Source organism: Sporobolomyces salmoneus, assembly GCF_050403485.1.
Source record: "Sporobolomyces salmoneus JCM6883 DNA, S_salmoneus_JCM6883_v1_ctg20, whole genome shotgun sequence".
In the NCBI taxonomy this organism is placed as follows: domain Eukaryota; kingdom Fungi; phylum Basidiomycota; class Microbotryomycetes; order Sporidiobolales; family Sporidiobolaceae; genus Sporobolomyces; species Sporobolomyces salmoneus.
In genome coordinates this window covers 94,238-120,730 of record NW_027481143.1, presented here as the reverse complement: position 1 = coordinate 120,730, position 26,493 = coordinate 94,238, and the positions used below count along the sequence as shown (strand labels likewise).

Below are 26,493 nucleotides of genomic sequence, written 5' to 3'. Positions count from 1 at the left end.
CCGTCTGTCTCTCTCGGCCTCTCTCTTCCCCTGTCTTATTGTTGTCGTAAATGCTGAGATACATTATCCTCTTCCTCATTGAATCGCTCTGTCTCGATTTCTCATCTTGATCATCCTCACCCTCAATTTTTCGAACCATTCATGACCAATGTACCAATATCCTGCTCCGAACGCGGCACCGGCGAGATGCGCCGCGTGATCAAACATTCTCCAGCCTCGGAAGAGTCCGACGAGGTCTACGAGCACGAGGGCACCTGTTGCAGCGCCTGTGAAGTCGTGAAGTCAAGAGTCGTTCAGTTTCATACTGTCGCTGAGGCTGAAAGGGGAAAGAGTGAGTACGGACCGATCGGAAGCGGAACGAAAGGAATGAAAATGAGCGAAACGTTTGATTCAGGGAACGAGAGAGCCGTCAGAGTCAAACAAGAGTAGACCGCGCCTATGCTTCGAAAAGAACCGAAAGTCAGAACTCCGGTATCGCCCAACTTTATGGTTCCCTTGACGCACCTGAAGCTCCGAGAGAGGGTACGATCGAAGCTCGAACTTGTTGAGACGTTGTTGTCCGTAGTAATCGACCTGCGACTATTCGGGAGAACCATAGATGCGAGGCGAAAGACGATGCGAGACCAGCTAAGTGGGCGAAAATAAAGGCGATGAGCGTTTGTAATCTCGTCAGGAAACGATCAGAGAAACTCACCTGCAGCGAAGAATGCGAGGAATTCGTAGCGAGAGGTACTCCGAGGTAGAAGTTCGGAATAGTTGAGGTAGGAGAAGCAAGCGGTGCCGAAGGAGTATAGGGCGATAGAGTTGAATGCGAGATGAGGGAGAGTCTGATCGCCGGAAGGAAGAATCAGAAACGTCGACGAAGGGAAGAAGCTCTGACGAACTCACACGATGGGAGAAGACCGAAGTCAACTGTGTGATAGATCGCCCAGAAAGAGGATCATGAGCGAGCCATTTCCCAAACCTCGCAGATGCCGGCAGTCGCCAAAGAACGAAAACGGTTGCGAACGACGCGATCAACCCGGCTTGAGTCCTCTTCGCCTCTCCCATCTCGAGCCACTTCTCGTTGAGGATTACGACGAGTCGATTATTCGGAAACTGCTTCACCCATGCCTTCGCTCGAGCGAAACTTTCCTCAAACCTCGAACGAGCGAGATCCGGCTGAAGTCCAGTTCCGTGCCGTCTTCCCCACGATGACCAGTATCCTTTGTTCCTCTCTTCAGTGTCTTTGTTCGTCATCCATGCTGCCCCTCCGAAAGCGAGTACTGAACCACTCAAAGCGAATGCGAATTGTCGCCCAACTCTTCGGTCGAGCACGAAGTCGGTTCTTGTAGGCGGTCGGGCTCGTCGCGTTCTCAGTGGTGATAGGATGGTCTGAGTCGGTTTGAACATGTTTGCGAATGAAGTGAAGGGAATGAAAGAGCTCATCGCTTTCTCTCTCTCCTTACCCATTTCCCGAAGTCGACTGCCCCCCTCGTCCTTCGCGAATACACATAAGCCATGTCAGAGATTCATCAAATCGCCAATGTACCCGTCACCGCTCACGCTTTCAACGCAGACCGAAGCCGTGAGCTTCCTTTCTCATCTTCAAACCCCACCTTGCGGCCCACTGACTCTCTCCTCAAACTGCAGAGGTTGCGATCTCGCCCAACACGAATGAAGTTCAGATCTTCCAATCTACTGTCTCTGGCTGGAAGCTCTTGCATACGTTGACCGAGGTGAGTTCGAACACCCTTCCGCGTCATCACTTTCTCGAGAGACTCACCCTCCTCTGTGTTGAATAGCACGATAAACTTGTCAATTCTATCGACTGGGCTCCGAACACGAACCGAATCGTCACCTGTTCCCACGATCGAAACGCCTACGTTTGGAACTTGACCTCGGATCCCTCGACCGGTCAACAAAAATGGGAACCTACCCTCGTTCTCCTCCGACTTACTCGTTCCGCTACGTTTGTCCGGTGGTCTCCGAACGAAGAGAAGTTCGCTGTTGCGTCGGGAGCGAGAACGATTTCGGTTTGTCAATTCGACGAGGAATCGAACTGGTGGGTTGCGAAACATATCAAGAAGCCTTTGAGAACTACCGTCCTCAGTCTCGATTGGCACCCGAATTCGGTATTGTTGGCGGCGGGAGGCGCAGATGGAATCGCTAGGGTTTTCTCGGCTTTCATCAAGGGAGTCGATTCAAAGTGAGTTTTTGTGTCTCTTTCGAGCTTGGTTTCACCCGCTCATTCTCTTTTGCCACCAGGCCTTCGCCTTCGGTTTGGGGAGAACGTCTTCCGTTCAATACCGTCTGCGGAGAATTCATGAGTCCTGCTGGAGGATGGGTTCACGGAGTCGCTTTCTCTCCGAGTGGTGACGCTCTCGCTTTCGTCGGTGAGTCATCCACGTTTCCCGACTCTGCTATTGCTCAACTCATACGCCGTCGTCTGTCCCCAGGTCACGGTTCGACTTTGACGGTCGTCTATCCTTCGGCTCCCGAACAACCTCCTCAAGCATCGTACACCCTCAACCTCCCTTCGCTCCCCTGTCTCAGCTTGACATTCACGACCGAAAACACTCTCATCGCCGCCGGACACGATTGTCAACCTCTCACGTTCGAAGGTTCTCTCGAAGGAGGATGGAACGCGACCGGTTCGCTCGATCAACGTACCGGTTCTGAAGCTTCTTCTCGCGGAGGAGCAGGTGCCGCCGCATCTGGAGGAGTCGGTCGATTGAACCGAAGTGAAGCGTTCAATATGTTCCGAGCGGCCGATTCTCGAGGAGTTTCTTCCTCTTCTTTGCAATCGGGTTCCCCTTCTTCCGCTGGGATCGGATCAGGACAGAAATTGACTTCGAATGGAACTGAGTTGTTGACGGTTCATCAAAACACGATCACTTCGGTACGACCATACGAAGGGGGAACGGACCAAGTTTCGAAAGTTAGTACGACTGGAGTCGATGGAAGATTGGTTATTTGGTCCGTTTCTCCCGGAGTTGGGGGAGTTACGAAGGGAATGGGTGGATTAAACATGTAGATATCATTGTGGGAAGTAAAAGGTAGTAACAACAACAAGAACGAGAACACAGAGTCTTTGTAAAAACAAATCGAGAATTTTCCCTTCGGGTCATTGCCTCGCTTCTTCCTCGTACATCTGTTGATCTTCTCGTTGCCGTAAGATTGACCATACGGAAGCTATCGACGTACGGAGAGGGATCCTATCAGCGACAGAGACGGGGCAGCAAGAGAAGCAGAGACACAACGAACCTTTGAGGAGGGTGAAGACGAGACCGATTTTGCGTTCGAGCGGTCTCAATTCTGCGAGGAGATGAGGTTGAACAGCAGACAACCGTTGAACAACAGCAGACATCTATGGAGAACGCGTTGAGCAACTGGTTCGACGCGCGGAAAGAGGAAAGAGAGAGGGAAGCTCACTTCGTCAAGGTTGCGGGAGATGAGGGCATATTCGTCGAGTACTTGCTGTTCCAGCTTCGTAATCAGCACTTGTGAAGAGCTCATCGGGAGCCGAGGAGGATGGAGAAGGGAGACCCGCGAAATGGATTTCCTCTCCTCTCTCTCAACTCTATCCGATCAACCGACTTACTCCCGGATCGGCCTCTTTGGACGACACCGGAGTGGGTTCCGATACCCTTCAGCTGCACTCCCTCGGTCCCTCGTCTTCCATTCCGATCCTCCTTCATCTGAGACACATTAACGCCAACTCCTCTTCCCTCGCTCCTCCTGATACCGTTTAGACCACCATGGGGGACGCTCTAGAAGACTTGGAACGAGTCTGCTACCCGGACTTCTCCTCCCTCGACAACTCGTACCAACAGAACCCTTGCCAAGTCGCTCACATCCTTTTCCGAGTTTGTGACAATTCAGAGATCTCGAGGGACGACTACTCGCTATCGGCACTGGATGTAGAGAGAGGTCAACATCATTATCCGGCTCCGAATCAATGGCAGGCGACGGAATGCATTTGTTCAATGGCGGGCTATAATTTAGTTCAAGTGGGTCTCTTCCCTCTCCGTCATCGCTTGAAAGAAACACCAGAACTGATCGTATTCTCGTTTGATCATCAGGCTTGTGCGGCATGTCAACAAACGACTCCGATTGGTGCAGTTTCGGTACGTTCTAGAAAATGACTTCACCCTCTTTCAAATCTGTTGGGCCGAATTCACTCACATCTCTCTCGACATGGTGATAGTGGAACGACTGGGTATCGAATTGTACGATGAGCAACATCAATTTCGGAAAGACGTTCCCTTACGAGATTCCGAGTTCGACGAATCTACCGAATTGGGCCTATGCGAACAATCGTTACGGATCTTTCAACATGGCTGATACGTGAGGCATATCCCTTGCTCTCATGACGATGAGATTATCATTTTGAACCTTCTCGAGCGATGTAGGTTCGGAAGGATCAACAACAATCAATCGGCGTGGCCTTTCAACCCTTCGTCTTATTCCATCGCGACGGCAACTTCGACGACTTCGTTTGCTTCATCGAGTCCGACACCTCCGGGAGGATACGGACAGGCAAACTCAGAACCTCCGTCGAATGTTCCTGATGGAGATGGAGATGCGGACGATACGGGCGAGAATAACACTGCAGCGAAAATCGCGGTCGGAGTTGGTGAGCTTTCTTCGCTTCTATCCTCACTGTGACCGTAGGCTGACTCATAATCATGCTACAGTGATTCCGATCGTCGTGATCGGTGGTATCCTCTTGTCGATCCTGTTCTATATTCGCCGAAAAAGAAGAACTGCTCGACAACGAGGACTCCGACTCGGTTCCGACAACAACCTACCCCCACCTACTTTCCTCGTCGACGATCCTTCCTCAAACCCATTTTCTGATCCCCAACACTTTGCCGCCTCTGGACCCGACATGACTCAACAGAAAGGACCATCCCAAATCACTTCCCTCTTCCTCCCTTCCGAAACCGTCTTTACCCGTTCTTCTCACTCTCGATCAAGCTTCACGACGAATTCAGTCTCTACCGGTTCAGTCTCGGTCGAATACGCTCAAAGGACTCTACCTCGTCATCTCCAAGGTCCTCGACTCGGACCCGATCCCTACGGACCTCGAGACTCGACTTCGCTCTTCGCCCCTTCGACGACGGACTACGATTCACGATCTTCAGCTGCCTACACCTACGATGACGACGAGGATGAATCGATTTCCCCCTTTTCGGACATTCATCGACCTCGACCGACCGTTCTCGCGAGTCGAAACAATTTACACAACACCTCGCAAGGTCGAAGAGGAGCGTCTTACTATTCTTCTCCGAGTTTGATGTCGGCTTCAGCATCGGAAACGGATTCAATGTTGAGTGGAAGAGACGCCGATGAAGAAAGTGTTATCACGTTGAGTTCGAGGATCTCGAAATTGTCGGGGCGGGCTCCGAGTAGTTGTGGAGCGACTTATGGTGGAGCTCATGACTCGGAAGATGACGATGACGAGGAAGATGGAGGATTCGAAACGGAGCGATACGAAGATGAGGAGGAAGGGGAGGAGACTGAAGGTGGATACGAAACTGAACAAGGAGGAGGAGGAGGATTCGATTCCGAAACGGAGACCGAAGTGCAAGACGACGCGATCTCCCTCAGCAGTACGATGACTAGCAGCACGGCTCATCGACCATAGATCCAAAAAGAAAAAGGAATGAAATCGCCTGTCTCTCTCTCTCTCCCTCTCTCTCTCTCGCTTACGCTTGTACCTTACAAATATGTTGATATCGTTCAGTTCTCTGTTCTCTGTTCTTGTTCTGTTCTTTCTTCTTGTCGTTCCACGCCCTAGTTCCCTACTTACTGCACCCAATATTTCTCACAAGTTTTTTGTCTTTCTTTTCTTGTTGTAGATGCTTAGAGTGTGCCTCTGTTTTTCTCTCTCTCTCGTTGCAGTTCATACACAGCTTACATACTGCGAAAATACAAAATCGGCATTTGAAGATAGCCGAGCTCTTTTGAATTTCACTCTTCCCACTTCCCGACTCTCGCTTCCGATACAACCCGCCTACTCGCACCGGAAGAAAGAGATGTCTGGACTACAAGCAAGCTTAGACCAACTGGTCCGGAATCCAGCTTACCACGATATCCTCGCGATTTTGAAAGGAGCGAGGAATGGATTGGTGTACGGAGCGAGGGTGAGAGGACCTCATGCGTTGGTGATGAGTCTGATCTTCCAGAGTGGAACGTACGTCCTACGGTCTCCCTCTCTCGAACTGGGCGGTGATTAAGGTGCTGAAATCGTTCTCTCCCACCCGTCCTCCTCCCGATTCCGAATTGACGCCCGAACAGATTACAACAGAGATTGAAATACGTCTACAAAGCGACGAAGCAACACTCGTTGAACTTGGCGAAATTCGTCGCGATCTACAAGACTTGTTTGTTGTTGCAGAAAACTCTCGCGGGAGGGAAACAGAGAAGTTTGGATACTTTCTTTGCTGGATTGATTGGTGGATGGTGCGTCTTTGGAGAACGTAACGCTGTCAACGAGCAGGTGAGCTCTTTCCCTCCCTCGAGCTTCTGATTTCGCAACATTCTGACTTCTTTTCGAATTCCTCTTCAAGATCGTTCTCTATGTCGTCTCTCGAGTGATCACTTCTTTCCTCCCACGAGCCGGACCTCCTGCACCACCTTCCGGCCCCGCATCCGCCCGTCCAACTACCGCTCCCGATGGTTTCCCGCTCCCTCCAGGTTACCCTTACCCGAAGTCTCGACCTCCCAACTCGAAGGTGTTTGAAGTGTACGCCGCAGTTGCGTGGGGCGTAGTCATGTATTTGTTCAGGGAACGGAGAGATACGTTGCATGGTGGGATGGTACATTCGATGCAGGTGAGTTAAAACCGAACACTTTGCGAACAAAGGAAAACCTGGCGTGGAGGGCTCTTGCCATTCACTCGGGTTTCCGTCGAAGGAGACAAGGCTGAGACAAGACTATATACTGACCTCGAATCTCTGTCCGTTGCAGTACCTTTACAACGATTCGGAAGTTTGGAACAATCTCAAAACTCTCCTTTGGCGTACGTTTCGCTCACTTTCGCTTCCTCGCGCGTCTCACCTTTCCTTGGCTAACGTTACCCGTCTCTCCACTGCACAGACAACCGTTAGCACCAGAAACTGGCATCTTCCTGTCTATGAATCCGCTCGCTTTCAGTTTCGAAAACCTTCAGCTATTTTCTGTTCCAGTTTTTGCGTTTTGTCTCTGTTCTCTTGTTGCAATACCTTACCGTTTTCCTGTCTCTGTCTCTCCGTTACAAGGGAGAAGTGTTCGCGAACCTGCTCCTGTTCGCGATCTCACAAATTCACTTCGCTCACCACCATCACCATGTCAGCTCGCGCGTCCAGCAGTACCGCCCGGACAGTAGTGAACAACTCTCGTTCGCTCTCATCTACGAGTACTGCGCGACTACCTCCCAAGCAGCGTAAGTTTTTCCTTCGGGAAACTATTCCTCTTGATCAAACGAAACCGTCGCTGACTCTATGCCTTTACGCTTGCTATGGGGTATGTACGGTATCAACAGTCAGTAGTAAAGCAGCTCTATTCGCTCGGAACAAGAAACAAGCTACCGAGGGAGATGTAAGTCTTTCCCATGTATCAGATCTCTCGTTAGCTTGAGCTGATCGTCGGAAAGGGCTGCAGGACGCTGCATCTGGAAGTGGAACTGGAAACATTCTCTCGGAAGTGACTCTACCTCCGCCAGACCTCTCGAGATTGGAAACTATGCATCCCGTTCGTTTTGCTCCCTCTTCAGCGCTCTCCGGCTCTGTCCCCGCAGCTGAAGATGTTTGCGAGGAACAGGAGAGCTTGACGCAAGGCGCAGTAGGAAAAGTGAAAGCTTTCCCGGCTCAAACTCTCGACGCTTTCAAAACTCTCTCGATTCCTTCTTCTGTACAAAAAGAGGTGAGTCCTGCGACCGATCCTCAGTCATCTCTCAATCCGCATTGACTAAGGGCGAGACGGTAAACCTCACAGTTCTCATTCTCGACAAAACCTGCGACTGTAGTTCGAGGGGCGACTTTGGAAGTTAAGAAACTGTTAGATGAGAGCAAGAAGGGTTCGAGTAAAGAATCTAGACATATCTTCCGTGAGTTCGTTCAACTTGATACGTTCTGTGTACAGACGACTGACGAAAACAACTTTGATTTAGACGGAGGAGCTGGAACTGGGAAAAGTACTCTGATGCTTCAAGCTGTTTCTTACGCTCAAGCTTCTGGCTACATTGTCTTCTACCTACCTTCTGGTCAGTATCTCCTCCCCTCTCTACGACAGAAGCCATGTTGATTGTTCCCCCTCGATACTTTAGCTACTCCTCTCGTCAACTCTTCGACCCCTCACATCTATTCTCAACCTCGTTCGCTCTTCGATCAACCCCTCTTGTCTTCTTCGCTCCTTTCAAAACTCTCGAGCGTCAACAAGGCCGCTTTCAAAGAACTGAAGACTTCGAAAGAACATACTTTCACCGGCGGAGCGTCGGAGAAGAAAGTCGCGGCTGGAAAGAGCTTGGAAGAGTTGTGTAAAGCCGCTGGTGGGGATGAGAAGATCGTGACGAGCGTGTTTGAGGCTTTGCTAGAGGAACTCTCGACTCAAAATAGGTGAGGTTTTCCGCTATGTCTACAATTGGCCTAGCAAGCTGACGATTGTAGATCCTGGGGTTCCTCTCTAGTCGCCCCGTACTTTTGGCGATCGACGACTGTCAGTCACTATTTGCGACAACTCGATACGTCGATCCTTCCTACCATTCTGTCGAATCTTTCTCCCTCGTCGTTCCCCGTCTCCTTCTAGAATTCGTTTCGGGTCAAAGGCAATTCGTGAGTCTCCATCAAGCCTCCCCGAAAGTCTTCATACTAAGCCGTTTCGTACTTTCTTCCAGGCATCTGGCGCGGTCCTTCTCTCCCCTTCTTCCCTATCTCCTTCGCAATCCCCCGCCATGACTGATTTCCTCTCCTCCTCCTCTACCACCTCCACCCTCTCATCGCCCTACGACAGAGCGACGACATCCTCCTATTCGACCTACTCGTCCCTCGTTTCCTCCCTCTCGAAATTCTCCATTCCTTCTCGACTCACCTCGAAAGAAGCCGTAGGAGTCGTCGAGTTATTGAAACAGATCAGAGGGGTGAGGGTCAGGGAAGGGAAAGGGTTGGGAGATCAAGAGTTTTTGGAGAGGTTAGTTGGGAGCGATGGGAACGTTAGGGAATTCGTAAAGGGATTGAGGAAGAGTGTAGTAGCTTAAGGTCAACGGTAGTGTCAAAGTTGAAACGAGACAGTGCATTGTCGTCTCAGTTTGATGCCAGCGGCAATGCAGCACAGAATAGCTGAGAGCGGAGCACTCGATGTCGACATTCGGAAACAGCTCGCTTATATCTTTCGGCCCCGATGACTCTTCTCTGAGATGCCATCCAGTGCTCAGGCGATGGAGGCGCAAGAAAACGTAATTGAGGCAAAGTTCAGCTCATGCGATGCCCTGGCCTCCTCTCTCGCGCTTCGGTCAGACGCCGAACTCTGCATCGTGGGACCTCCTGTATACCGCCGAGGAGGTTGTCCGAAGCACGAGTGTAGCGCAAGGAGCCAGAGAGCGCAAGAGCCGTGCGATGGATCCTGAACTCTCGAACTCTCCTTCTTCGACTCCGACCGCCTCCCTTCCGCGCTGCTGTACGAGTGCCCGAGAGACTCTAAATTCACAATATGCGACGAGGGAAAAGTAAAGGGTTTATATTTTACTATTTGTGTCGCCTTTACATCAAAGAGCGCCTACTTGGTCTAGTAGCATGATTCTCCCTTCGGGTGTTCGAAACATCAGTCCGATTCATCGGATGTGACTGGGAGAGGTCGAGGGTTCAATTCCCTCAGTGGGCCTTCATTTTTGTCGACCTCCATTTTGCGGTAAGAGCAATGAGAGTGATTTTTTTGCAACCCAAAACGACGAGGAACAAGCACCGATTGACTCGAGGACAACCTCATGACACCTTGTAAGCGGGTTCGACCCTATGGAGGTCGTTCTGAGCTCGATGAAAGACGACGAAGAACAGTTGCTCGAGTTCGCTTTTCTGTTTCGATGTCACGGAAAACGTTCTAGTACAGCGCGACTTGCACGTACACGAGAAGAGCCGTAAACGAAGAGTACACAGAAGTTCGAGGAGAACGGTGAAGATTGAAACAGCACCGCGAATCGGAACAAAGTCACGGCTCTTTGAGATGGTTCTTACGAAGCCAGTTGTTTGACTTGCCCTCCTTCCACGCTCTCTGGAGGTATCACAACTTGGGATCGATTTCAGGGAATACAACGGAGGCCATTCGAGGCAATTTGAAGGCGAGAGTCGAATGGAGGTGCGGCAAACTGACTCGCAGGCAGCGAAAACGACTTCGATTCTGTGTCGAGAGCAATGGTGGTGCTTCACCTTCATTTATTCCGCTTTAGCACCGCCTGAGCTCAGCGTCAGGGCCTAATGCAAATAGACGAGGTGAAACCCCGACACGAGATCATTGAAGGGAGTCACACGCCTGTTCCGAATCGCAGCACGCGAACGGGTCAGCGTCTGCGTGAGCCTGCGACGACTCTCGTCTTAAGGCGGTCGAGTGGCCCGGACGCTCTGCGTGCAAGCGGGAGATCAGACACGAGTCCTCATCGAGCTCGAGCGCTTCGTTCGCGCCGGAGAAAAGCCCGCGTCTCAACCTCCTTCTTAGCCTCAACTGTCTCGCTCTAGTCCGAGACTCGAGAGCTGTACCACTTTTTGTTGAAGGACGAGCGAGTTGCTTCGGAAAGGATTCGAAGGAGCCAACTAGCGAACAGACGTCGACACTGCGCGTGTTCGTAGGATGATGCTGAGATAGCAACCTGAAGCCTCCTTCGTCCTCCTTCCACCAACTGTGCAAGGATGCTACAAACGCGAGACAAAGCCGAAAGGAATGGGAACTCAGCAAGGGTTGAGCAACTTCAAACTCTCTCTCCAAATTTGCTCGCTCTCGTTTCTGGCTTCTCCTGCTTGATATTCGCTAGCTCCCATGCGCATCGTGCTCTTCTCTTGTCAGATTTACTCGGAGGAGCTGGTGGCGAGCTCGCCTGGAAGAAACAAGCTCCTCGAAGGGGTTATATGAGCTCGAGACTCTCCCTCGATCCAAGTTCCCTCCTCTTGGTCTCCTCCTCGCCTCTCGGGCGAGCAAGTCGCCAGCCAGACTGATGCGTGTAGAGCTCCAGAGAGCGAGGATCAGACGGGCAGCGCAGATAAAAAATAAAAAAAAAGCCGCACGATATATATTGCACATTTTGTCGAGCGTTGCCATGGAAGCACGATTAACTCAGTCGTCTGCCTCCGTAACTCAATTGGAAGAGTGCCAGACTTTTACGAATAGTCGAAATCTGGACGTTGCGGGTTCGAGCCCCGCCGGAGGCTGAGTTCTTCTTTTGCCGTTCTCAAGGCCCGTCCTTTTAGATGGTATCTTTTTGTCGCTCTTTCGCAGCGCAGGCGCGTCAGCCCTCGTTCAGACGCCACTGGAATGTTGCTTTTCGTGCTCAGAGTTCCGCCCGCAGACTGAAAGCTCGCAAACACTTTGTTGGTCCGTGCTATTGCGTTCCCATGGATTTCCTCCCGAGAGAACCCCATCACTCGCCTCTGACCACGACCGCAATTAATCGCGAAACAAACACTACCATGGTCACTGGTAGGGTTCAGGTTTCGCGACTCACGGATTCGAAAAAAGTGTCACAATGCAGCTGCTCAGCTCAGGCAGGCGAAAGGACAAAGCGAGCGTGACAACACAGAACATTCACATTCGACTTGCAAAATAACTACAGCAAAGGCACAACTCAAAGGTAGGGTACAGGTCGAAACGAGAGGCGAAGGGTTTTTTCATTGAAGAGGTTCGGAACTTGAACTGAGTCGATTGAGATGAATGTAACAATCGGTACCGTATCTGAGACGAGAACACAAACGGGTCAGTCGGAGTGAGAAGAGTGCACAGCAGGGAAAGTGCTCACCCTTCCATCGAGATCAGTTTGAGATTTCCTCCGAAATACTGAGCGTACAAACGAGCGATCGGAAGACCGTAACCTAGCGAGAAGGCAACCCCTTTCTACATCAATGTATACATGATAATGAAGAGGAAAGCCTACCGAAACCAGCCATCGGAGCTTTGAAATCAGTCCCTTGGAAATCTTGATCGAGATTTTCGGGATTCGCAGTCGTGTACCTGTGAGACCGATGTCCTTTCGTCTCAGCGTCGCTCTAATGCACGCTGAGAGAGAGAGAGAAACTCACATGAAGGTCCAAACGAGAGGTAAAGCGGATCTTGGAATTCCACCTCCTTCATCCGAAATCTTGATCGTGATATCTTCGTTTCCTTCTGCCACAATAACTTTTACCGGTGGGTAGTTCTCGCAGTCGACTCCATGTGTTTCGACGACTGCACGAAGCGAGTTCTTGAGAACTTCGAACAGGACGTGATTCTGATCGAACAAAAAATCAGCGAACGCAACAAGGGAAAGAAGCAAAGGGAGAGGTTACTCACGAGATGACTCGGTACATACATGAAATTGAGATCTTTCGGACAGATGAGTTGTACAGGAGGACCTTTGAAGAGTCCGTAGTGTTCTTCACAAACGTAGGTCGCATTCTCGATCGCTTCTCGTGCGATTTGATGAACGTTCGTTTTTGTACAAATTATTCCGACTGTCGCAAGTAAGAACGAATCAGTATTATGGACGAATACACTCCAGCGCCGGAAATTTACCATAATCCTGTAGACGACGAAAGGTTTGGCTTCAGCTAGAGAGAAGCGGATGACAGAGCCAAATCTCGACCTACCTCATGCGGTTCCAATCTATTGAGTGCGATATGTTGACCAATCAAGACACGAATACCTGCAACCCGCAAAATATAACCAAATAGTTAGTCTAGGCACAACAGAACCCGAGAGAAAAGAGGAAGGAAACGGACCTATTCGCGACATGTAGAATCGATCGAGGAAAGTTTGAATCGAGCGGTCGATATGAGGCGCCTTGATCTCCTTTTTGAATTCGAGAATACCTTGCGCCATAGTCGTCACGACGGGATCGTGTCGTCGTTTGATGTTCGAAAGAACTCGAGTGAATCGTTCGTTGTAATCGTGAACTTCTGGCGGCCATTCAAGTTTCCCATCAGGATTCGTGTAGTATCTGTGGGAACTCATCCGAAGCAGTGAGTCAGGATCGGCCGTACTCTCTCGACTCGAAAGATGTCCTCACCTGTGAGCTAGAGCGAGTCTCGTTCTTCCGTGTTTACTCTTGAGCTGATTCGGTCTCGGTTTCATATGGTCGGGAAGGGAAGGGTTCGGTTTCGCTTCTGGTAACGCTAAGGTATCGTTCGAAGCTCGTCGTAATGCATCTTCGATGTCGCCGGGAAGTTCAGGTTTTGGAAAATTCACCAATTCCTACTCGCAAATGTTCAGCTTGGATAGCGACGAACGAGAGACTTTGTGAGAGAGAGTACTCACTTCGAAACTCTCTGCGTACCACCGTTTCACCTTCTCGATACTGGGCATCTTGTTCAAGTTGTGGGGCAGTTCGTCCAATTCTTTCACTCGATGGGCGAGTCGTATCGGTAATTCCGCTGCAACTCGGAAGAACCTGTCAGTCTCGAGAAAACGCTTCGATCCGTCAGACATCCCTCGACTCACCTGCGAGGAATTGTGAAGCTCGGAGAAGAGTTCCCTATGAAATGCGAAATCAAGTCTCAGCCGACATCCCATCAACCGGAGAAAGAGCGAGAGCTTACCTGTGAAGGGTTTTGGCCTATAAGAGCGAAAGCGAGACATGGATGAGCGGGAGAGACTCGAAAAGAGAGACGGGGAGAACTAACCAAACATGACCATCTGTCTCAACGAAACACCAGTTTGAGGGAACGTAGCATAATGTGCGATCTGTCTTCTCAGCCTGTACCGTTCAGAGAGTGCTCCGAGTCAGGATTCGGAGAGGGAGAGAGTTGAGAGAGGGGATCCATAGTGGGGAAAAGAGAACTAGTTTAGAGGGAACAGAGGGAGGGAGCCTGAGCATGGGGGTACAGGACGTACGCATCGCTGAAGCTGAATACCATCTTTGTGTAAAGTGTGCGAAGGGTGGAGTCAAAGAGAGAGAGGACTGGCGATTGAATATTTCCCGCTTTGCTCCGGCAATTCGAAATACAATGCTACCCTATTCCTCACTCTCGAATGCTCTCCTTCGACATTGTACGATGGAACAGACGAACCCGGATTCGAGAAAAAATTGCGACGATGAATAATACGAAAAACAAAAAGAGTAAGGAAGCGGGAAAACTGTAGAGTCAAGAGGGTATCGAAAGAATGCGACGAGAGAGATAAGAGGAAGAACTGAAAAGCGAAGTAGTCTTGCGAAAGAAGAGTGGTGAGTCGCGCTCAAAGAACGTAGACGATCTGAATTCGCGGAAAGTTGTCAGTTTCAATCTGCGCTTGGAACAATGCGCACGATACGAGGACTCACTTGACTAGGACGGACGAAGAGTCCTTTTGTGGGTCCAGTAGGAAGAGGAGGTTCCGCCGAAGTTGAACGACGTCGAGGTTGTCGTCCGATCGTAGGCGGTTGAAGGGAATCATTCCGAGTCGGAACCGTAGCAGCTGGTGGATCCGAAGGGATTGGTGAAGAGGGAGATGTAGAAGGTGCAGAGGTCGAAGTGGAAGCAGGAGCGGAAGGAGGGGTGAGAGAGAAGTATTCGACTGCAGATCAACCCCAGAGTCAATTCGTTCCTCGCTGTCGCTGATGAAAGCGCTACTTACCTTCACCTTTCTTCCCATCGTTCCAACTCAACTTCTTCGCCTCGACAGGTATCGTGTCTTCCGGTATCTCAACTCCAACCCATTGTCCCGTCTCTCCAACCAAACTGCCAAGGTATCGCACCATCGCTCGCATCCTGATCGGTCTCGTTCCTTTGACCGTAACGATACACGGAATGCCCGATAGAAGCGAAGTTCCAGGAGGTTTCGATTTGAGTTTGGAACTTGTCCTAGCTCGAACCGTTCCAGAAGCGGAGGAAGGCAAAGGAGGGACGTTCGGAACTGCTCTCGATGGTCGTATTGAGCTTCTAGAAGTGGAAGTCGGCAAGGCAGGTTTCGTCGAGGCGTTTGAAGGTCGACGAGTCGAAGTTGTCGAAGAAGCTCGACTTCGCGGAGTGACAGCCGTTGAATTGGCAACTGAAGCTGAAGATGGAGGTCTTGTCGCGGGTGATTTTGTCGAGGTGGTCGATCGTATTGAAGTAGCCGAGGGTTGTGTGCGAATCCGAGTCGAGGGAGCTGGACCTGAAGTCGTCCGTGTTCGAGGAATCGAAGAGGTCGAAGGAGATGGTCTGACTGGAGGTGTTTGTCGGGCGATGGAAGAAGTGGAAGTTGTCCGTGATGGAGCGGTCGTGCGATCCGTTCCTCCAGCGGGAGAGCGAACCGCAGTGTTTCGAACCGTCGCTACTGAAGGAGATGGAGAAAGGGGTCGACGGGATGTCGAGGGTGCGACAGAATTGGCAGATGTTGTCCGTGTGCGAGCTCGAACGCTTGGAGCTGTCGAAGGAGGAGCTCCTGTCTGCGAAATCGCTGGCGAACGAATCGGAGGTCGAGGAGTGGTCGAGGCGAGTGGTGAGCGAGCATTCGTCGTAGCGACAGGTGGTGGTCGAGTACCTGATGCTGATCGTACTGGCGGTGCTCGAGGAGCGAGAGAAGAGATTGAAGATCTTGAAGCGGTACTGGCCGTAGAGAGACGAGGAGTTCGAGTCGGCAGAGATTGGCGAGGAAGAGCTGTAGTTGCGGCTGTACGGTTCGAGATCACAGGCTCCGAAGCTCGTGGACGAGCAGTTGCGACCGGTCTCTCCGTCAGGCGTTTCGGGGGAGATTTTCGATTCGAAATCGTTCGATCCCCGGCGAGAAGCTCTTTTGTCGATACCTCGAGTTCTATCGAATTTGAGGGAGTCAGAACAGAACAGATAGAGGAAAGAGATAGGAACTCACCATCAGCGAGCTCTTTGAGACACCAAGGTTCGAGTCGATCGAAACCTCCCTCGTCCCTGATCATTGCCCACCGAGTCTTGATGTACTTCAACAGGCCGTTTCGAGTATCTTCGACGTGCATACGAGCCTAGAGCCAAGTGTACCTACGATGAGTGCCAGCTCACGCGAGCAAGATGACTAAAGACTTACATCGACCATGATTCCTTGTTCTCGCAAGAGCACCGAGCCGACCAACGCCTGATAAGCGAGTGGAGCGTTCTTCTCCCGTAACTCGTCCTTGTCGAACACTTGCAGCAACAGCCATTCGAGCACATCCGAACTGAATCCAACTCCATCCACCAAATCGACGAAACCTGGTGAAACGACGATCTCCGGCAATTGATTCGCGATGATCGTGACGAGCCTCCTCTCTACCGCTTCGAGCATCGCTTCGACGTTCCTTGACCATCCAGCTCGTTCGATTTCGAGTTTCTTGCGCAGTTTTCGAGTTTGTCGAGAAACTTTCGCGACGGTGAGAGGAGTGATCGTGCTTCGTAGTTTCGTGACGAGTTCCATTTGAGGATCGTAATCGAGCGTACCGATGTATGGAGTCGCCCACATTTCGTCGAAATGGTCGATAATGACGGGGAGAGTCGAACGAGCGAGAACGGCGCTGTTGACGTCGGATGCGTGGGCGAATTGATAGATCCGAGGAGCTCGTTGCGGTGTGATCATCGATACGATTTTGACTTCGAGCTCGTCTTGCAGAGTGGACATCGAGAGGAACGCGGCGCATCTCCAGGTTTCGAAAACGGTTTCGAGGTTGAAAGTCCGGTTCGAGAAATCGAGAGTACCCGTATACATGTAGCCGAGGACGAATACGAGAGAGGGAGGAGTGAAGGGCGGAGAAGGGAGCGTGAATCGATCGAGTCGAGAGTCCGAGTAGTCACCAAGGAGAAGGGACTTGAAGTAAGAAGAACGCGAGGCGAGGATAGCGCGGTGGGCTGAGAAGGGGGTTGAGAGCGTTCCGTCCGGTGACTCTAGGACGATGTCGACATCCGCGAACAACTTGCTTCTCCAGCAGAAATGGAGATCCTAAAACCGTTTTTGAATCGGTCAGTATCTTATCGAACGAATCACGAGAGTCGCCTCGTACCTGTCTCAGCTTTGCTGTTCCAGTCAGTTCTCCTTCTGCAGGACCTCCTCCTTCGTTGAACCCTTCCAGCACGACTGCGAAAGCCTCTGCTTCCCTCCCTCCCGTGTAGAAATATTCGAGCGAAGTTTCAAACACGTCGAGATCTGTCGACCCAAGGACGATCGGTCGTATGAGAGAGGAATTTGAGGTGCTTGAAGTATGGGAGAGATCGGAAGGGGCCGGAGAAGAGCAGGAAGACGGAGTCGCGAAATTCTGGGTCGCAGTCGAATCTCGTCTCACGAGTGATTGAGGGGTCCAAGTTCGAAGAGAGGTAGTTGAATGTCCGAATGAAGATGTCGCTGATTCGCTCAAGCTATGAGGCAATCCCATGAACCTTTGTTGCCAATTACCTGGCATCGTTCAACGATTCTGAGTACAGTTTGACGCGCTCTCGAGGAGATAGAAAGGGTGCTCACCAGTTGCTCGAGCGTATACTATACATTTGTGAGCGTACACTAACCTCTGACTCCCTTCAGCGACCCAGGCAACATCACCAAACCTTTCCTTCGCTTCGACCCTCAATCGCGAGAGATCTGCCAACCATTCCTCCTCTGATTTCGTACGCGCAGCATCTACGCTGACCATACACCGAGCAAACGGTTCGACGGAGGAGATTTGGAACGAGTGGTGAGATGAGGAGGAGGAAGGAAAGCGAACCGCGCTCTCTTCTCCCTCCAACCATGTCGAAACTCAACGTGAGTCTACTCCGACCGTTACACCATACCGAATGCATCGACTGAAGCTCGCGACAGGTCCTCGTGTACAACGGATCAGGCGTTTCGGCATCCTCTCGAGATTACACTCTCCACTCTCTGCGAACGTTTCTCTCGCACCGCTACGACGTTCAACTAGTCACACCGAAGACGCTTCGAGAAGAACCCTGGACCGACAACTGCGCCCTCCTCGTCTTTCCTGGTGGTCGAGACCTCCCTTACCTCTTCGACCTCTCAGGCAAACCGAATCGCAGGATCAAGGAGTACGTCGAGAACGGAGGGAAGTACCTCGGAATCTGTGCGGGAGCGTATTATGCATGCCAGGAGATCGAGTTTGAGAAAGGAACTGCGTTGGAAGTGACTGGACAAAGAGAATTAGGATTCTTTCCTGGACTCTGTCGAGGGACTACTTTCCCTGGATTCGAGTACGAGACGGAAGCGGGAGCGAGGGAAACGTCGTTGGCATTGAGGAGGGAAGCGTGGAGGGATCATTGGTCGCAATCGCCGGATCATTGCGAAGTTTGGTACAATGGAGGAGGATCGTTCGTGCTCAACCCAGACGGATCACCACCGAAAGGTGTGCAAGTTCTCGCAGAATACGAAGAGACGGAACCGAAACAAGTCGCGGGAGTACTGTGTTCAGTCGGGAAAGGACAAGCTTTGTTGTGGGCCGTTCATCCGGAACATCCTTCACTCGACTCGATAGACGGTTCTCCTCGACAGGAGAAGGAACTTCATCGACTCAACCTCGTTCGAGGAACCCTCAGTCAACTAGGTCTCGACGTCTCGGACGGTCCAGCTCCTCTCCCAAAACTCCTTCCTCTCGTTCTCGCTTCCTCCGATCCCTCCGTCGCTTCTCAAATCGCCTCGGAAATCGCATCAAGAGGAGAAGCGATGTCCCACTCTACGGCGGGCCTCGTCGATAGAAACGATACTTTCGTCCTTCATCCCGCTTCCTCTTTCGACTCCCTCGTTCAGGCCGCTCGATCTCGCCAAGGCACTACGGATCCGGAAGAACTTCGTCAAGAACAAAAGTTGATTTGTGTCTGCGACGAATCTCCCCTACCGAAAAGCTCGACGCCTCTCTTCGACATCTCAGCCTATTTCAACAATCTCGCACATTTGTCGAACGGTCAGGCTAAGATTGGACAAGCCCTCCTGTACGGAGAAGTCGTCACAAGTACACAAACCATGCTTGACAAGTAAGCTTGCGGTTTGTCCTCTTCTCTCGCAAGAATAGAGCTGATCCTCTTTGTTAACAGAAACGACACCTTTCTGTCCGCGATTCCTTCGGGTCTCGTCTGCCTCGCCTCACATCAAGTAGCTGGTCGAGGTCGAGGCGGTAACTCGTGGATCTCCCCAGCCGGATGTCTTCAATTCTCCCTCGTGACCCGAATCGCGCTCTCCGAATCATCTCGAATCGTTTTCGTTCAATATCTCTTTGGTCTCGCCGTGGTCGAGGCAGTACGGTCTTCGCCGGGGTACGAGAAGGTGGGAGTCTGTTTGAAGTGGCCGAATGATATTTATGCGGATATGGGAGAAGGGGAAGGAATGGAAAGGTATAAAAAGATTGGTGGCATCCTCGTCAATTCGAGCTTTGCGAGTGGAGAATTCACTATCGTTACTGGTGAGCTCGCTCCGAGTCAATTTCTTGTCGGTTGTCATTGAGCTGACATGGGATTTTGACGATCAAGGTTGCGGAATCAACACGAGCAATCCTAAGCCGACAACATCGCTCAACGAGCTAGTCGATCTCCATAACCGTCGCACTGGCTCCAATCTCGCACCTTTCACCCCTGAGCTCCTCCTCGCGCTCATCCTCGCGAAATTCGGTTCAATGTGGGAAACGTTCCAAACTCGCGGCTTTGACCCATTCGTCGACGCCTATTTACGCCGTTGGATTCACACGTACGTGATTCTGACTCTCAGAGTAATCGAGTCGCTCGTCTCACTGCGATTTGGATGTCTGTGCAGAGATCAACGAGTAACTCTCGAAACAAATTCTCAACCCGTTCGAATCGTCGGTGTCACCCCAGATCACGGTCTATTACGGACAGTACCGATCAACGTCGATAGGATGGGGAACGAGGTGTTTGGCGGAGGAGCTTCGTTCGTGGGTCAACCTCAATATATCGATCTTCAACCGGACGGGAATAGGTTCGATTTGATGAAAGGAATGTTGTATGCTCGTTAGGGATCGTGTAATTAGACGTCACTAGTAGATTCTGAAGGTTGCTGATAGAGAAAGAGAGAGAAGATCTGCGAGAGAGAGAGAGAGAGGGTGCGAAACTCTTCGACTTTGAACGCTTTTCATTCTTTCACCAAACACCGAAAAAATGCCTAAAGCCGCCCCTAGTCGCAAGAACGCTGGATTGAAGCACGACCCTCTAGCAACTCAGCTACACGTTGGAGAACTCAGCGATGCAGGAGTTCTCTCTCAACCGGGGAAACGACAGAAATCTCACAGAAAGAAGCATCAAGAAGAAGAGGTAAATCGTCTCTCCCAACGTCTTACGAGCATTGTGAGCAGCACTGATGAAGTGTCGGAGGGTTCTAGGGAGCTCTCAATGCCAAGACGAGTCGTAAAGTGTTGTCAATGGCGAGAGATCAACAAGACGAAATTGCAGAGGAAGATCTGAAGGAACTAGGTCTCGATGTCGAGTGAGTACTAGACTTGTGCTATAGTGTGTACAAGTAGCTAACGATCATCTTTAGCGCAACCGAACGCCGAATGAGAGGAGAGGAAGATGAGGATGAGCAAGATGAGGAAGATTTCAGCGACGACGACGATGAGGAATACGAAGAGTTCGAGGAGCTCGTGAGTTCATATACAGTGCCTCGAGGAGCTCGGCTGATCAGGATCATGTTCACAGGAGGTTGATGAGGACGACCAAGCACTTCTCGACGCCTATGTTCCTCAAGGCCAGCTTCAGCCAGGACGAACTCTAGCAGATTTGATTATGGAAAAGATTGGACAAGCAGAAGACGGAGGAAAGGGGAAGGAACCCGGTAAGTCTGACGATGAATTCTCACGATTTTCAAAACTCGAAGCAAAACTGACTTTGATTCGATCTTTCGCTTTAGAAGTTCGCGCGGAGCCTCCTCCTGGTTTCAACCCGAAGGTAGTCGAGGTCTACACAAAGTAAGCTCATCACCAGGTCTCGAAAGTACGTTACTCAAGCTGATTGATTATGATTTTCTTAGGGTTGGAGAATTGCTCAGTCGTTACAAGTCTGGACCTCTACCGAAAGCTTTCAAGATTCTCCCCTCCCTCTCAATGTGGCCCACACTCGTCATGATTACGAACCCTGAACAATGGACTCCTCACGCAACCTATGCCGCAACCCGAATCTTCGCATCGAATCTCGACCCGAAACAAAGTCAAAAGTTTTACAAGGAGATTCTGCTGGAAAAGGTACGAGAAGAGATTGGACAGAGTGGGAAATTGTCGGTGCAGACGTACATGGCGTTAAAAAAAGCGATCTACAAACCTGCGGCGTTCTTCAAAGGTCTCTTGTTCCCTCTTTGCGAGGTGAGTTCGCTCGATCTCCTTCAAAGCGTAGATGAGAAACTGATCCGTCGACGTTCTCCAGAGCGGGACATGTACGCTTCGTGAAGCTGCGATTCTCGGTTCCGTCTTGACGAAAGTCAGTGTCCCCGTCCTTCATTCGGGAGCTGCTCTCCTCAAACTCGCCGAAATGGACTACACTGGACCCAACTCTCTCTTCATCCGAGTTCTCCTCGACAAGAAATACGCTCTTCCGTACAAAGTCGTCGACGCCCTCGTTTTCCACTTCATTCGATTCAAGCGTGATCCGAGAACGATGCCCGTATTGTGGCATCAATCTTTCCTCGTTTTTGTTCAACGGTATGTCGTCACACCACTCTCTCGTAGTCTGCAGTTGGACTCACCCGTGTTTTACCTTTCTCCGGCAGATACAAACAAGACTTGACGGCCGAACAGAAAGAAGCTCTCCTCGAAGTTCTACGCGCCAAGACTCACTTCCAGATCACCCCTGAGATTCGAAGGGAAATCGTACACAGTGTCGCGAGGGGAGAAGAGATGACTGCACCGGAAGAGATGGAAGTCGAAATTCAATAGAATTTCTCGCCTCTATACTGTTTTCCTCTTTTTCTATCTAGCTAGATCTTGGTTCCTTTCTGTTTGTTGTTCAATCTATTCTCTACTTCGCACAGATCTCACTGGACCTCTCCAAGCTAACCGAACTGGAACGAGAGGACGTGCACGGACTGCTATTCACCTATCTCGCCATAGATGGAATGTATGCGCTGAGATCAAGTCGGTTGCGAGTCAACCCCTGTACGAAGGGAGAAATCTATCGAGTATGGGAAATGAACAATAAAGGACGAACGATAAAGAAAGGAAGCCACGAATTAGGTACATTAATGATAGAACAAGGCTGTAATTTCGAGAGCTAAATTGGGGTTAATACCATGGACGACTTGATCGCAGTATCGTAAGATTTCTCGGACGGTGTGGTAAGACAAAGCTTGAGGCCCAAAGACTTTTTGACCGTTCTCCAGGTCGGGACCGCGAACGGCGAGATGAATGAGAATTTTGTGGAAAAGGACATCCAGATAACTCTGGGAGTTGCCGATGGACATGATTTGTTCGTAAACGAACGAGAGCGCGACTCCGATCGGATCCTCCCTCGCTGCCGCCGTGGCCGCCGGGTCATCATTTCGTTGTGAGCGGGAGGTTCGACGGTCCGCTAGCTCGAGCTTGATGATGGAGAGTTGTTGACGAAAGGTCGCTACGAACAAGGAGCGAGACTGTCTCGACATGGACCAGCTCGGATCCGAGTTCTCGAGGATCTGAGGCAAGACTTTCTACAGTGTCAAAACGAAGAAAGTTAGCGAATCGTTTGTCTGAGCTCGAATCCCGCAGATTCAAACGTGAGTTACCTCTAACCGAAGTCTCTCAAATCCACCGCTTCCTACCATCATTTCGATATCGGCGAACCCTAAACGCTGTAACTTTACAGCTTCTGGTCTTGCTGATGATCGACTTGCAGATTGTTCTCGTCGCAAATCTTTCAAGACCTCCCTCGCTTTATCGGCTTCCGAATCCGACAAGAGCGGCCAATAGACAGGAGAAGAGTTGACGCCACAGAATCGTCTGTGAAGCGGCCAGACCTGACATGTTGGTGAGCGTTAGCGAATTCGAAGACGGGAAAGAAAAGTCTCGCTGCAGCGCGAGACAGACTGGAGATCGGAGGGACAGAACTTACGAGTTTCTGATGCTCTGTCGAGCAGAAGTACATCTACCCAGTACCATTCGCGCCGCAAGCTGAGCATCTAGTCCAACATCTCTTTCCACAAACAACGCAGTCTCCTGACGAGTCGGACTCGGACGATTCGTTGGCCGACATTGTTGGAACTGTCTCGTCTCAAGAACGCCGCTGGCGGAGGGGAGGGGAGAGAGGCAGAGAAAGAGGAAACGAGAGCAAAGGGAAGATCAGGAAGAGAAAGAGGGACCATGGGGACGTCCGAGCGGCGAGCACGTTCCTCCTCGTTCTCTCCGTCCGCGGCAACTCCGCAACGTTGGCGAAGAGACTGTTCGCTCGACACTGAGGGAGAGACAGTAGGGGGATGTGAATTTGAGCAGGCAGAAAAGCTTTGATACCGGAATTTCGTTGACTTCGCTCCAAGCTATGCTCCTCGCGCTCGAAGGTCGCAAGCTCTCCGACAGAGCGGCGTCTCCGAAGGTAGTGCCTCGTCATTGCTTGAAAATCTTGAAACTATCAGCTGTCTAGAATGAACGCAAAACAAGGAATGGTCAAAAATAAGGAGAGGAGACCTAAACGTTCTGGGCGATCCTGGAAGCGAGGACAGGGAGAAGCCCGAGTACGAGGTCGCGGCAGAGAGCCTCCGTTTGATCGTTCGTATAGTCGAGGAAGGGTCGGAGCTCTTCAATTTCGAAAGATCGGCGCAATAACGAGCGAATACTGCTTGATGAATGAGCAGTTTGTCCATCAATTCATCGACCCACCTCCTCTGCTCCTCGTTATGAAGGTTGAGGTCAATCCGATCGATCATACTTTTGCGGTAGAGCGTGGAACCAATCGGATCTCGGACCGTTTCCTTGTCGCTGGGAGTCGACTCGCCCGGTCGCGGTGGTGAACCCGAGGCTCGAGACTCCGCCAGCGTGACCTTGATTCGATACAGTTCTCGACGGCAAAACGCTGAGAAGATCGATCGGGTCTGTCTCGGCATTGCGATGCTCGGTTCTGAGCTCTCGAGAATGTTAACGACGACGTTCTGTCGAAAAAGGTCAGCGACTCGTATTCATTTGAGTTGGCGCGCTACGATCGAAGCACGAGTCGACTCACCTCGATATCCATCTCCGTGCTACTTCCTGGTAGCTTGACGACCCCCAGCCCTTTCAAGTCCTTCGATTTTGCTGATGTTTTGGATTGTTCGCGTCGCAAATCCTTCAAAACCTCCTTCGCTTCGTCCGCTTCCGCATCGGCGAGAAGGGGCCACATTAGAGGGGAAGCGTTGACTCCGCAGAATCGTTTGTGAATCGGCCAGATCTGTCGAGAACAGCGAAGAATCGAGTGAGCAAAGTTGCAGGCATCTGACGACGGAGAAGGACTGGAGGCAAGGGGGAGGCAAACTGACGAATTTCTGGTGTTCCTTTGAGCAGAAGAACATCCAATCGAGTCCATGCGAAGAGCAAGCTGAGCACCTCGTATAACCTTTCTTGCCACAGAGTACGCATTCTCCCGACGCGCCCGGGTTCGACGGCTGACTGGACATGATCGATCTCGCTTGAGGCTCGTAGTAGGGGTGAGACGAAGTGTCGGATGTTGGCGAGTTCGAGAGCTGGAGGAAGTTGGCTGATTCGTGTGAGAGGGACTGAGGAGCGGTTGTCTGGGTGAGATCCTCCTCGCGAGTCGCTACTATTGCTGAAAGATTGCTGCGCTGAGTGTGGAGGAGATTGGCGAGTTCGTGAGATCAAGCGTGAGGGAAACAAAACAGTCCTCCCTCCCTCGTCTCAGCTCTACTCAATTCCATCGCCGGCAGGTCGTCGTTTGCAACCTCGATAGATCTTCTCCGCCGTTCGAAAAAAGAGTTGTCCGCCCCGAAGACTGGACGGGAAGCAAAATTGTAAGCACCCACCCGGGTTTGAACCAGGGACCTGACGATGCGCTCGAGAGACTGCAGTCGACCGCTCTACCGCTGAGCTATAGGTGCACATGACAAAATCAATGCAAAATAAGCAACATGATCTACCGCCATTACGGCGCAGAAAAAGCTCCCCTTCGACTGTGACCGTCTTACGAGTCCCAACCCAGTGGCCCTTGCCTGTCCCAACGAGCTCGGCTACCACAGACAGAGAGATCGATTTCGAGCGATCTCAGAGTCGAACGGGAAGACGATGAGTGACTCGGCACGCACGAAGGACTGCTTTTGTTTCCTCTTTACAACCCGACTCGCAACCCTGGCTTGATTGCCCTGACCAATCATTTTAATCTCGTACGTTCGTGAAGCTGACGGCGAGAGAAGGGAATCGGATTAGGTTTGCTCAGAGTTCCCTCTCCCTGCGCTTTGTCTCTCTCCTTACCTTCACACTCCCCCAAGATTAGCCTGGATCGTGTTCGACGACGCTTGTGTGTCTGCTGTGTAGACGAGTCTAAGCTAATTGAACATCCCTGAGCAGATGGAAGCAGCGACTGAAACAAAGTAGGGAGAACTCGTGAGCTGCTCACCGTAGACGACGGTGGATCATCCGGCTTTCAGTGACGTACCTTCTCTGCCGCACGACCACTGCTTGCACTGGGACTCTGTCCAGGAGAGCAGACCCTCTCCATCCATGGCAAAATTGGAGGCACGGACCAAATGAAACTCGAGCAGTACACCTATTCTGCAGCTCAGGCTGGAGCTTATGCTGGAAGTACTCTCGAGACTTGCTCTGATGTGACGGGAGCAAGGTCTTTCAGGTCGAGCAATCGAGAGAAACCGACGACAAGATTCATACCGGTTCAGGGTTCGAAAGGGACGGAAGTGCTGCGAGCGCTCGCGTTGCGAAAGAGAGGCAAAAAGATACCAGCTAAAAGGACGGGCCTTGACAACGGCAAAAGATGATCCCGTTGTGAAGCCTCCGGCGGGGCTCGAACCCGCAACGTCCAGATTTCGACTATTCGTAAAAGTCTGGCACTCTTCCAATTGAGTTACGGAGGCAGACGACTGAGTTAATCGTGCTTCCATGACAACGCTGCACCAAATGCAATATATGTACTATCAACAATCGTTGTGACTTCCCGCATCTTGCTCCCCTGTGCGAGACTCTCCCTCAGGCTCTAGGCGCACCAGTGTACTTCAACGCGATTCGGTAAGGGGAGGAGGATTTGATTTCGGAAACCCTGACAATCGAGTGTTCTCGAGCTCAAATCGTTCTTTGCGAGCGTCTTCGTTTCTCTCAGTCATGCTCGGCTTCAGCTCTGAGTCGTCCTCCGTCGGAAGAGACGGTGCATCACGCTTTAAGGTTGACGGCTCCGCTCCGGGACGAGGCGACAGACGAGAGTGACCAGTTTTGGAAACGAGATTCTGACTCGGAAACTGCTCAAGTCTCGCTCGAGTCCGCCCTCATCGATCTCTGAAGCGTCCGTCTCC

At 51.2% G+C, this 26,493-nt stretch overlaps 10 protein-coding genes across 10 annotated transcripts; 5 read left to right on the top strand and 5 right to left on the bottom strand.

Moving 5' to 3' along the window:
* Window positions 1-75: 75 nt before the first annotated feature.
* On the bottom strand, window positions 76-1,392 carry JCM6883_006449 (rhomboid family intramembrane serine protease; the record flags this gene model as incomplete). The annotated part of the gene is made up of 5 exons (XM_076631828.1): window positions 76-266; window positions 344-436; window positions 505-627; window positions 695-827; window positions 889-1,392. 5 exons carry the CDS (start codon window positions 1,390-1,392, stop codon window positions 76-78), a joined length of 1,044 nt encoding a protein of 347 aa, XP_076488164.1.
* A 108-nt stretch (window positions 1,393-1,500) lies between these two features.
* ARC40 (Arc40p) lies at window positions 1,501-3,016 on the top strand (the record flags this gene model as incomplete). The annotated part of the gene is made up of 5 exons (XM_076631827.1): window positions 1,501-1,567; window positions 1,633-1,718; window positions 1,785-2,188; window positions 2,248-2,375; window positions 2,439-3,016. The coding sequence occupies 5 exons, from the start codon at window positions 1,501-1,503 to the stop codon at window positions 3,014-3,016; spliced, it is 1,263 nt and encodes a 420-aa protein (XP_076488163.1).
* A 90-nt stretch (window positions 3,017-3,106) lies between these two features.
* On the bottom strand, window positions 3,107-3,498 carry DAD3 (Dad3p; the record flags this gene model as incomplete). Its single annotated transcript, XM_076631826.1, has 3 exons — window positions 3,107-3,174; window positions 3,247-3,349; window positions 3,415-3,498. 3 exons carry the CDS (start codon window positions 3,496-3,498, stop codon window positions 3,107-3,109), a joined length of 255 nt encoding a protein of 84 aa, XP_076488162.1.
* A 242-nt stretch (window positions 3,499-3,740) lies between these two features.
* JCM6883_006446 (uncharacterized protein) lies at window positions 3,741-5,632 on the top strand (the record flags this gene model as incomplete). Its single annotated transcript, XM_076631825.1, has 5 exons — window positions 3,741-3,992; window positions 4,065-4,109; window positions 4,190-4,329; window positions 4,395-4,618; window positions 4,680-5,632. 5 exons carry the CDS (start codon window positions 3,741-3,743, stop codon window positions 5,630-5,632), a joined length of 1,614 nt encoding a protein of 537 aa, XP_076488161.1.
* A 391-nt stretch (window positions 5,633-6,023) lies between these two features.
* Window positions 6,024-9,220, top strand: RSM23 (mitochondrial 37S ribosomal protein mS29 RSM23; the record flags this gene model as incomplete). The annotated part of the gene is made up of 12 exons (XM_076631824.1): window positions 6,024-6,181; window positions 6,286-6,487; window positions 6,558-6,821; window positions 6,958-7,009; window positions 7,511-7,566; window positions 7,630-7,719; window positions 7,789-7,890; window positions 7,963-8,074; window positions 8,138-8,230; window positions 8,294-8,582; window positions 8,654-8,798; window positions 8,861-9,220. The coding sequence occupies 12 exons, from the start codon at window positions 6,024-6,026 to the stop codon at window positions 9,218-9,220; spliced, it is 1,923 nt and encodes a 640-aa protein (XP_076488160.1).
* Window positions 9,221-11,834: 2,614 nt separating this feature from the next.
* On the bottom strand, window positions 11,835-14,054 carry JCM6883_006444 (PDK/BCKDK family protein kinase; the record flags this gene model as incomplete). Its single annotated transcript, XM_076631823.1, has 14 exons — window positions 11,835-11,898; window positions 11,963-12,035; window positions 12,098-12,174; window positions 12,243-12,430; window positions 12,493-12,653; window positions 12,715-12,721; window positions 12,789-12,844; window positions 12,921-13,138; window positions 13,208-13,392; window positions 13,456-13,571; window positions 13,639-13,672; window positions 13,737-13,753; window positions 13,821-13,894; window positions 14,032-14,054. The coding sequence occupies 14 exons, from the start codon at window positions 14,052-14,054 to the stop codon at window positions 11,835-11,837; spliced, it is 1,293 nt and encodes a 430-aa protein (XP_076488159.1).
* Window positions 14,055-14,373: 319 nt separating this feature from the next.
* Window positions 14,374-17,725, bottom strand: JCM6883_006443 (uncharacterized protein; the record flags this gene model as incomplete). The annotated part of the gene is made up of 7 exons (XM_076631822.1): window positions 14,374-14,391; window positions 14,459-14,691; window positions 14,752-15,909; window positions 15,967-16,093; window positions 16,156-17,040; window positions 17,102-17,490; window positions 17,557-17,725. 7 exons carry the CDS (start codon window positions 17,723-17,725, stop codon window positions 14,374-14,376), a joined length of 2,979 nt encoding a protein of 992 aa, XP_076488158.1.
* Window positions 17,726-17,820: 95 nt separating this feature from the next.
* BPL1 (biotin--[acetyl-CoA-carboxylase] ligase BPL1) lies at window positions 17,821-20,047 on the top strand (the record flags this gene model as incomplete). The annotated part of the gene is made up of 5 exons (XM_076631821.1): window positions 17,821-17,835; window positions 17,893-19,055; window positions 19,116-19,480; window positions 19,548-19,761; window positions 19,828-20,047. The coding sequence occupies 5 exons, from the start codon at window positions 17,821-17,823 to the stop codon at window positions 20,045-20,047; spliced, it is 1,977 nt and encodes a 658-aa protein (XP_076488157.1).
* A 142-nt stretch (window positions 20,048-20,189) lies between these two features.
* On the top strand, window positions 20,190-21,955 carry ENP1 (snoRNA-binding rRNA-processing protein ENP1; the record flags this gene model as incomplete). The annotated part of the gene is made up of 8 exons (XM_076631820.1): window positions 20,190-20,342; window positions 20,411-20,514; window positions 20,569-20,671; window positions 20,727-20,862; window positions 20,938-20,995; window positions 21,058-21,385; window positions 21,447-21,721; window positions 21,790-21,955. 8 exons carry the CDS (start codon window positions 20,190-20,192, stop codon window positions 21,953-21,955), a joined length of 1,323 nt encoding a protein of 440 aa, XP_076488156.1.
* Window positions 21,956-22,257: 302 nt separating this feature from the next.
* Window positions 22,258-24,636, bottom strand: JCM6883_006440 (uncharacterized protein; the record flags this gene model as incomplete). The annotated part of the gene is made up of 5 exons (XM_076631819.1): window positions 22,258-22,704; window positions 22,780-23,010; window positions 23,106-23,138; window positions 24,207-24,410; window positions 24,499-24,636. 5 exons carry the CDS (start codon window positions 24,634-24,636, stop codon window positions 22,258-22,260), a joined length of 1,053 nt encoding a protein of 350 aa, XP_076488155.1.
* Window positions 24,637-26,493: the final 1,857 nt, after the last annotated feature.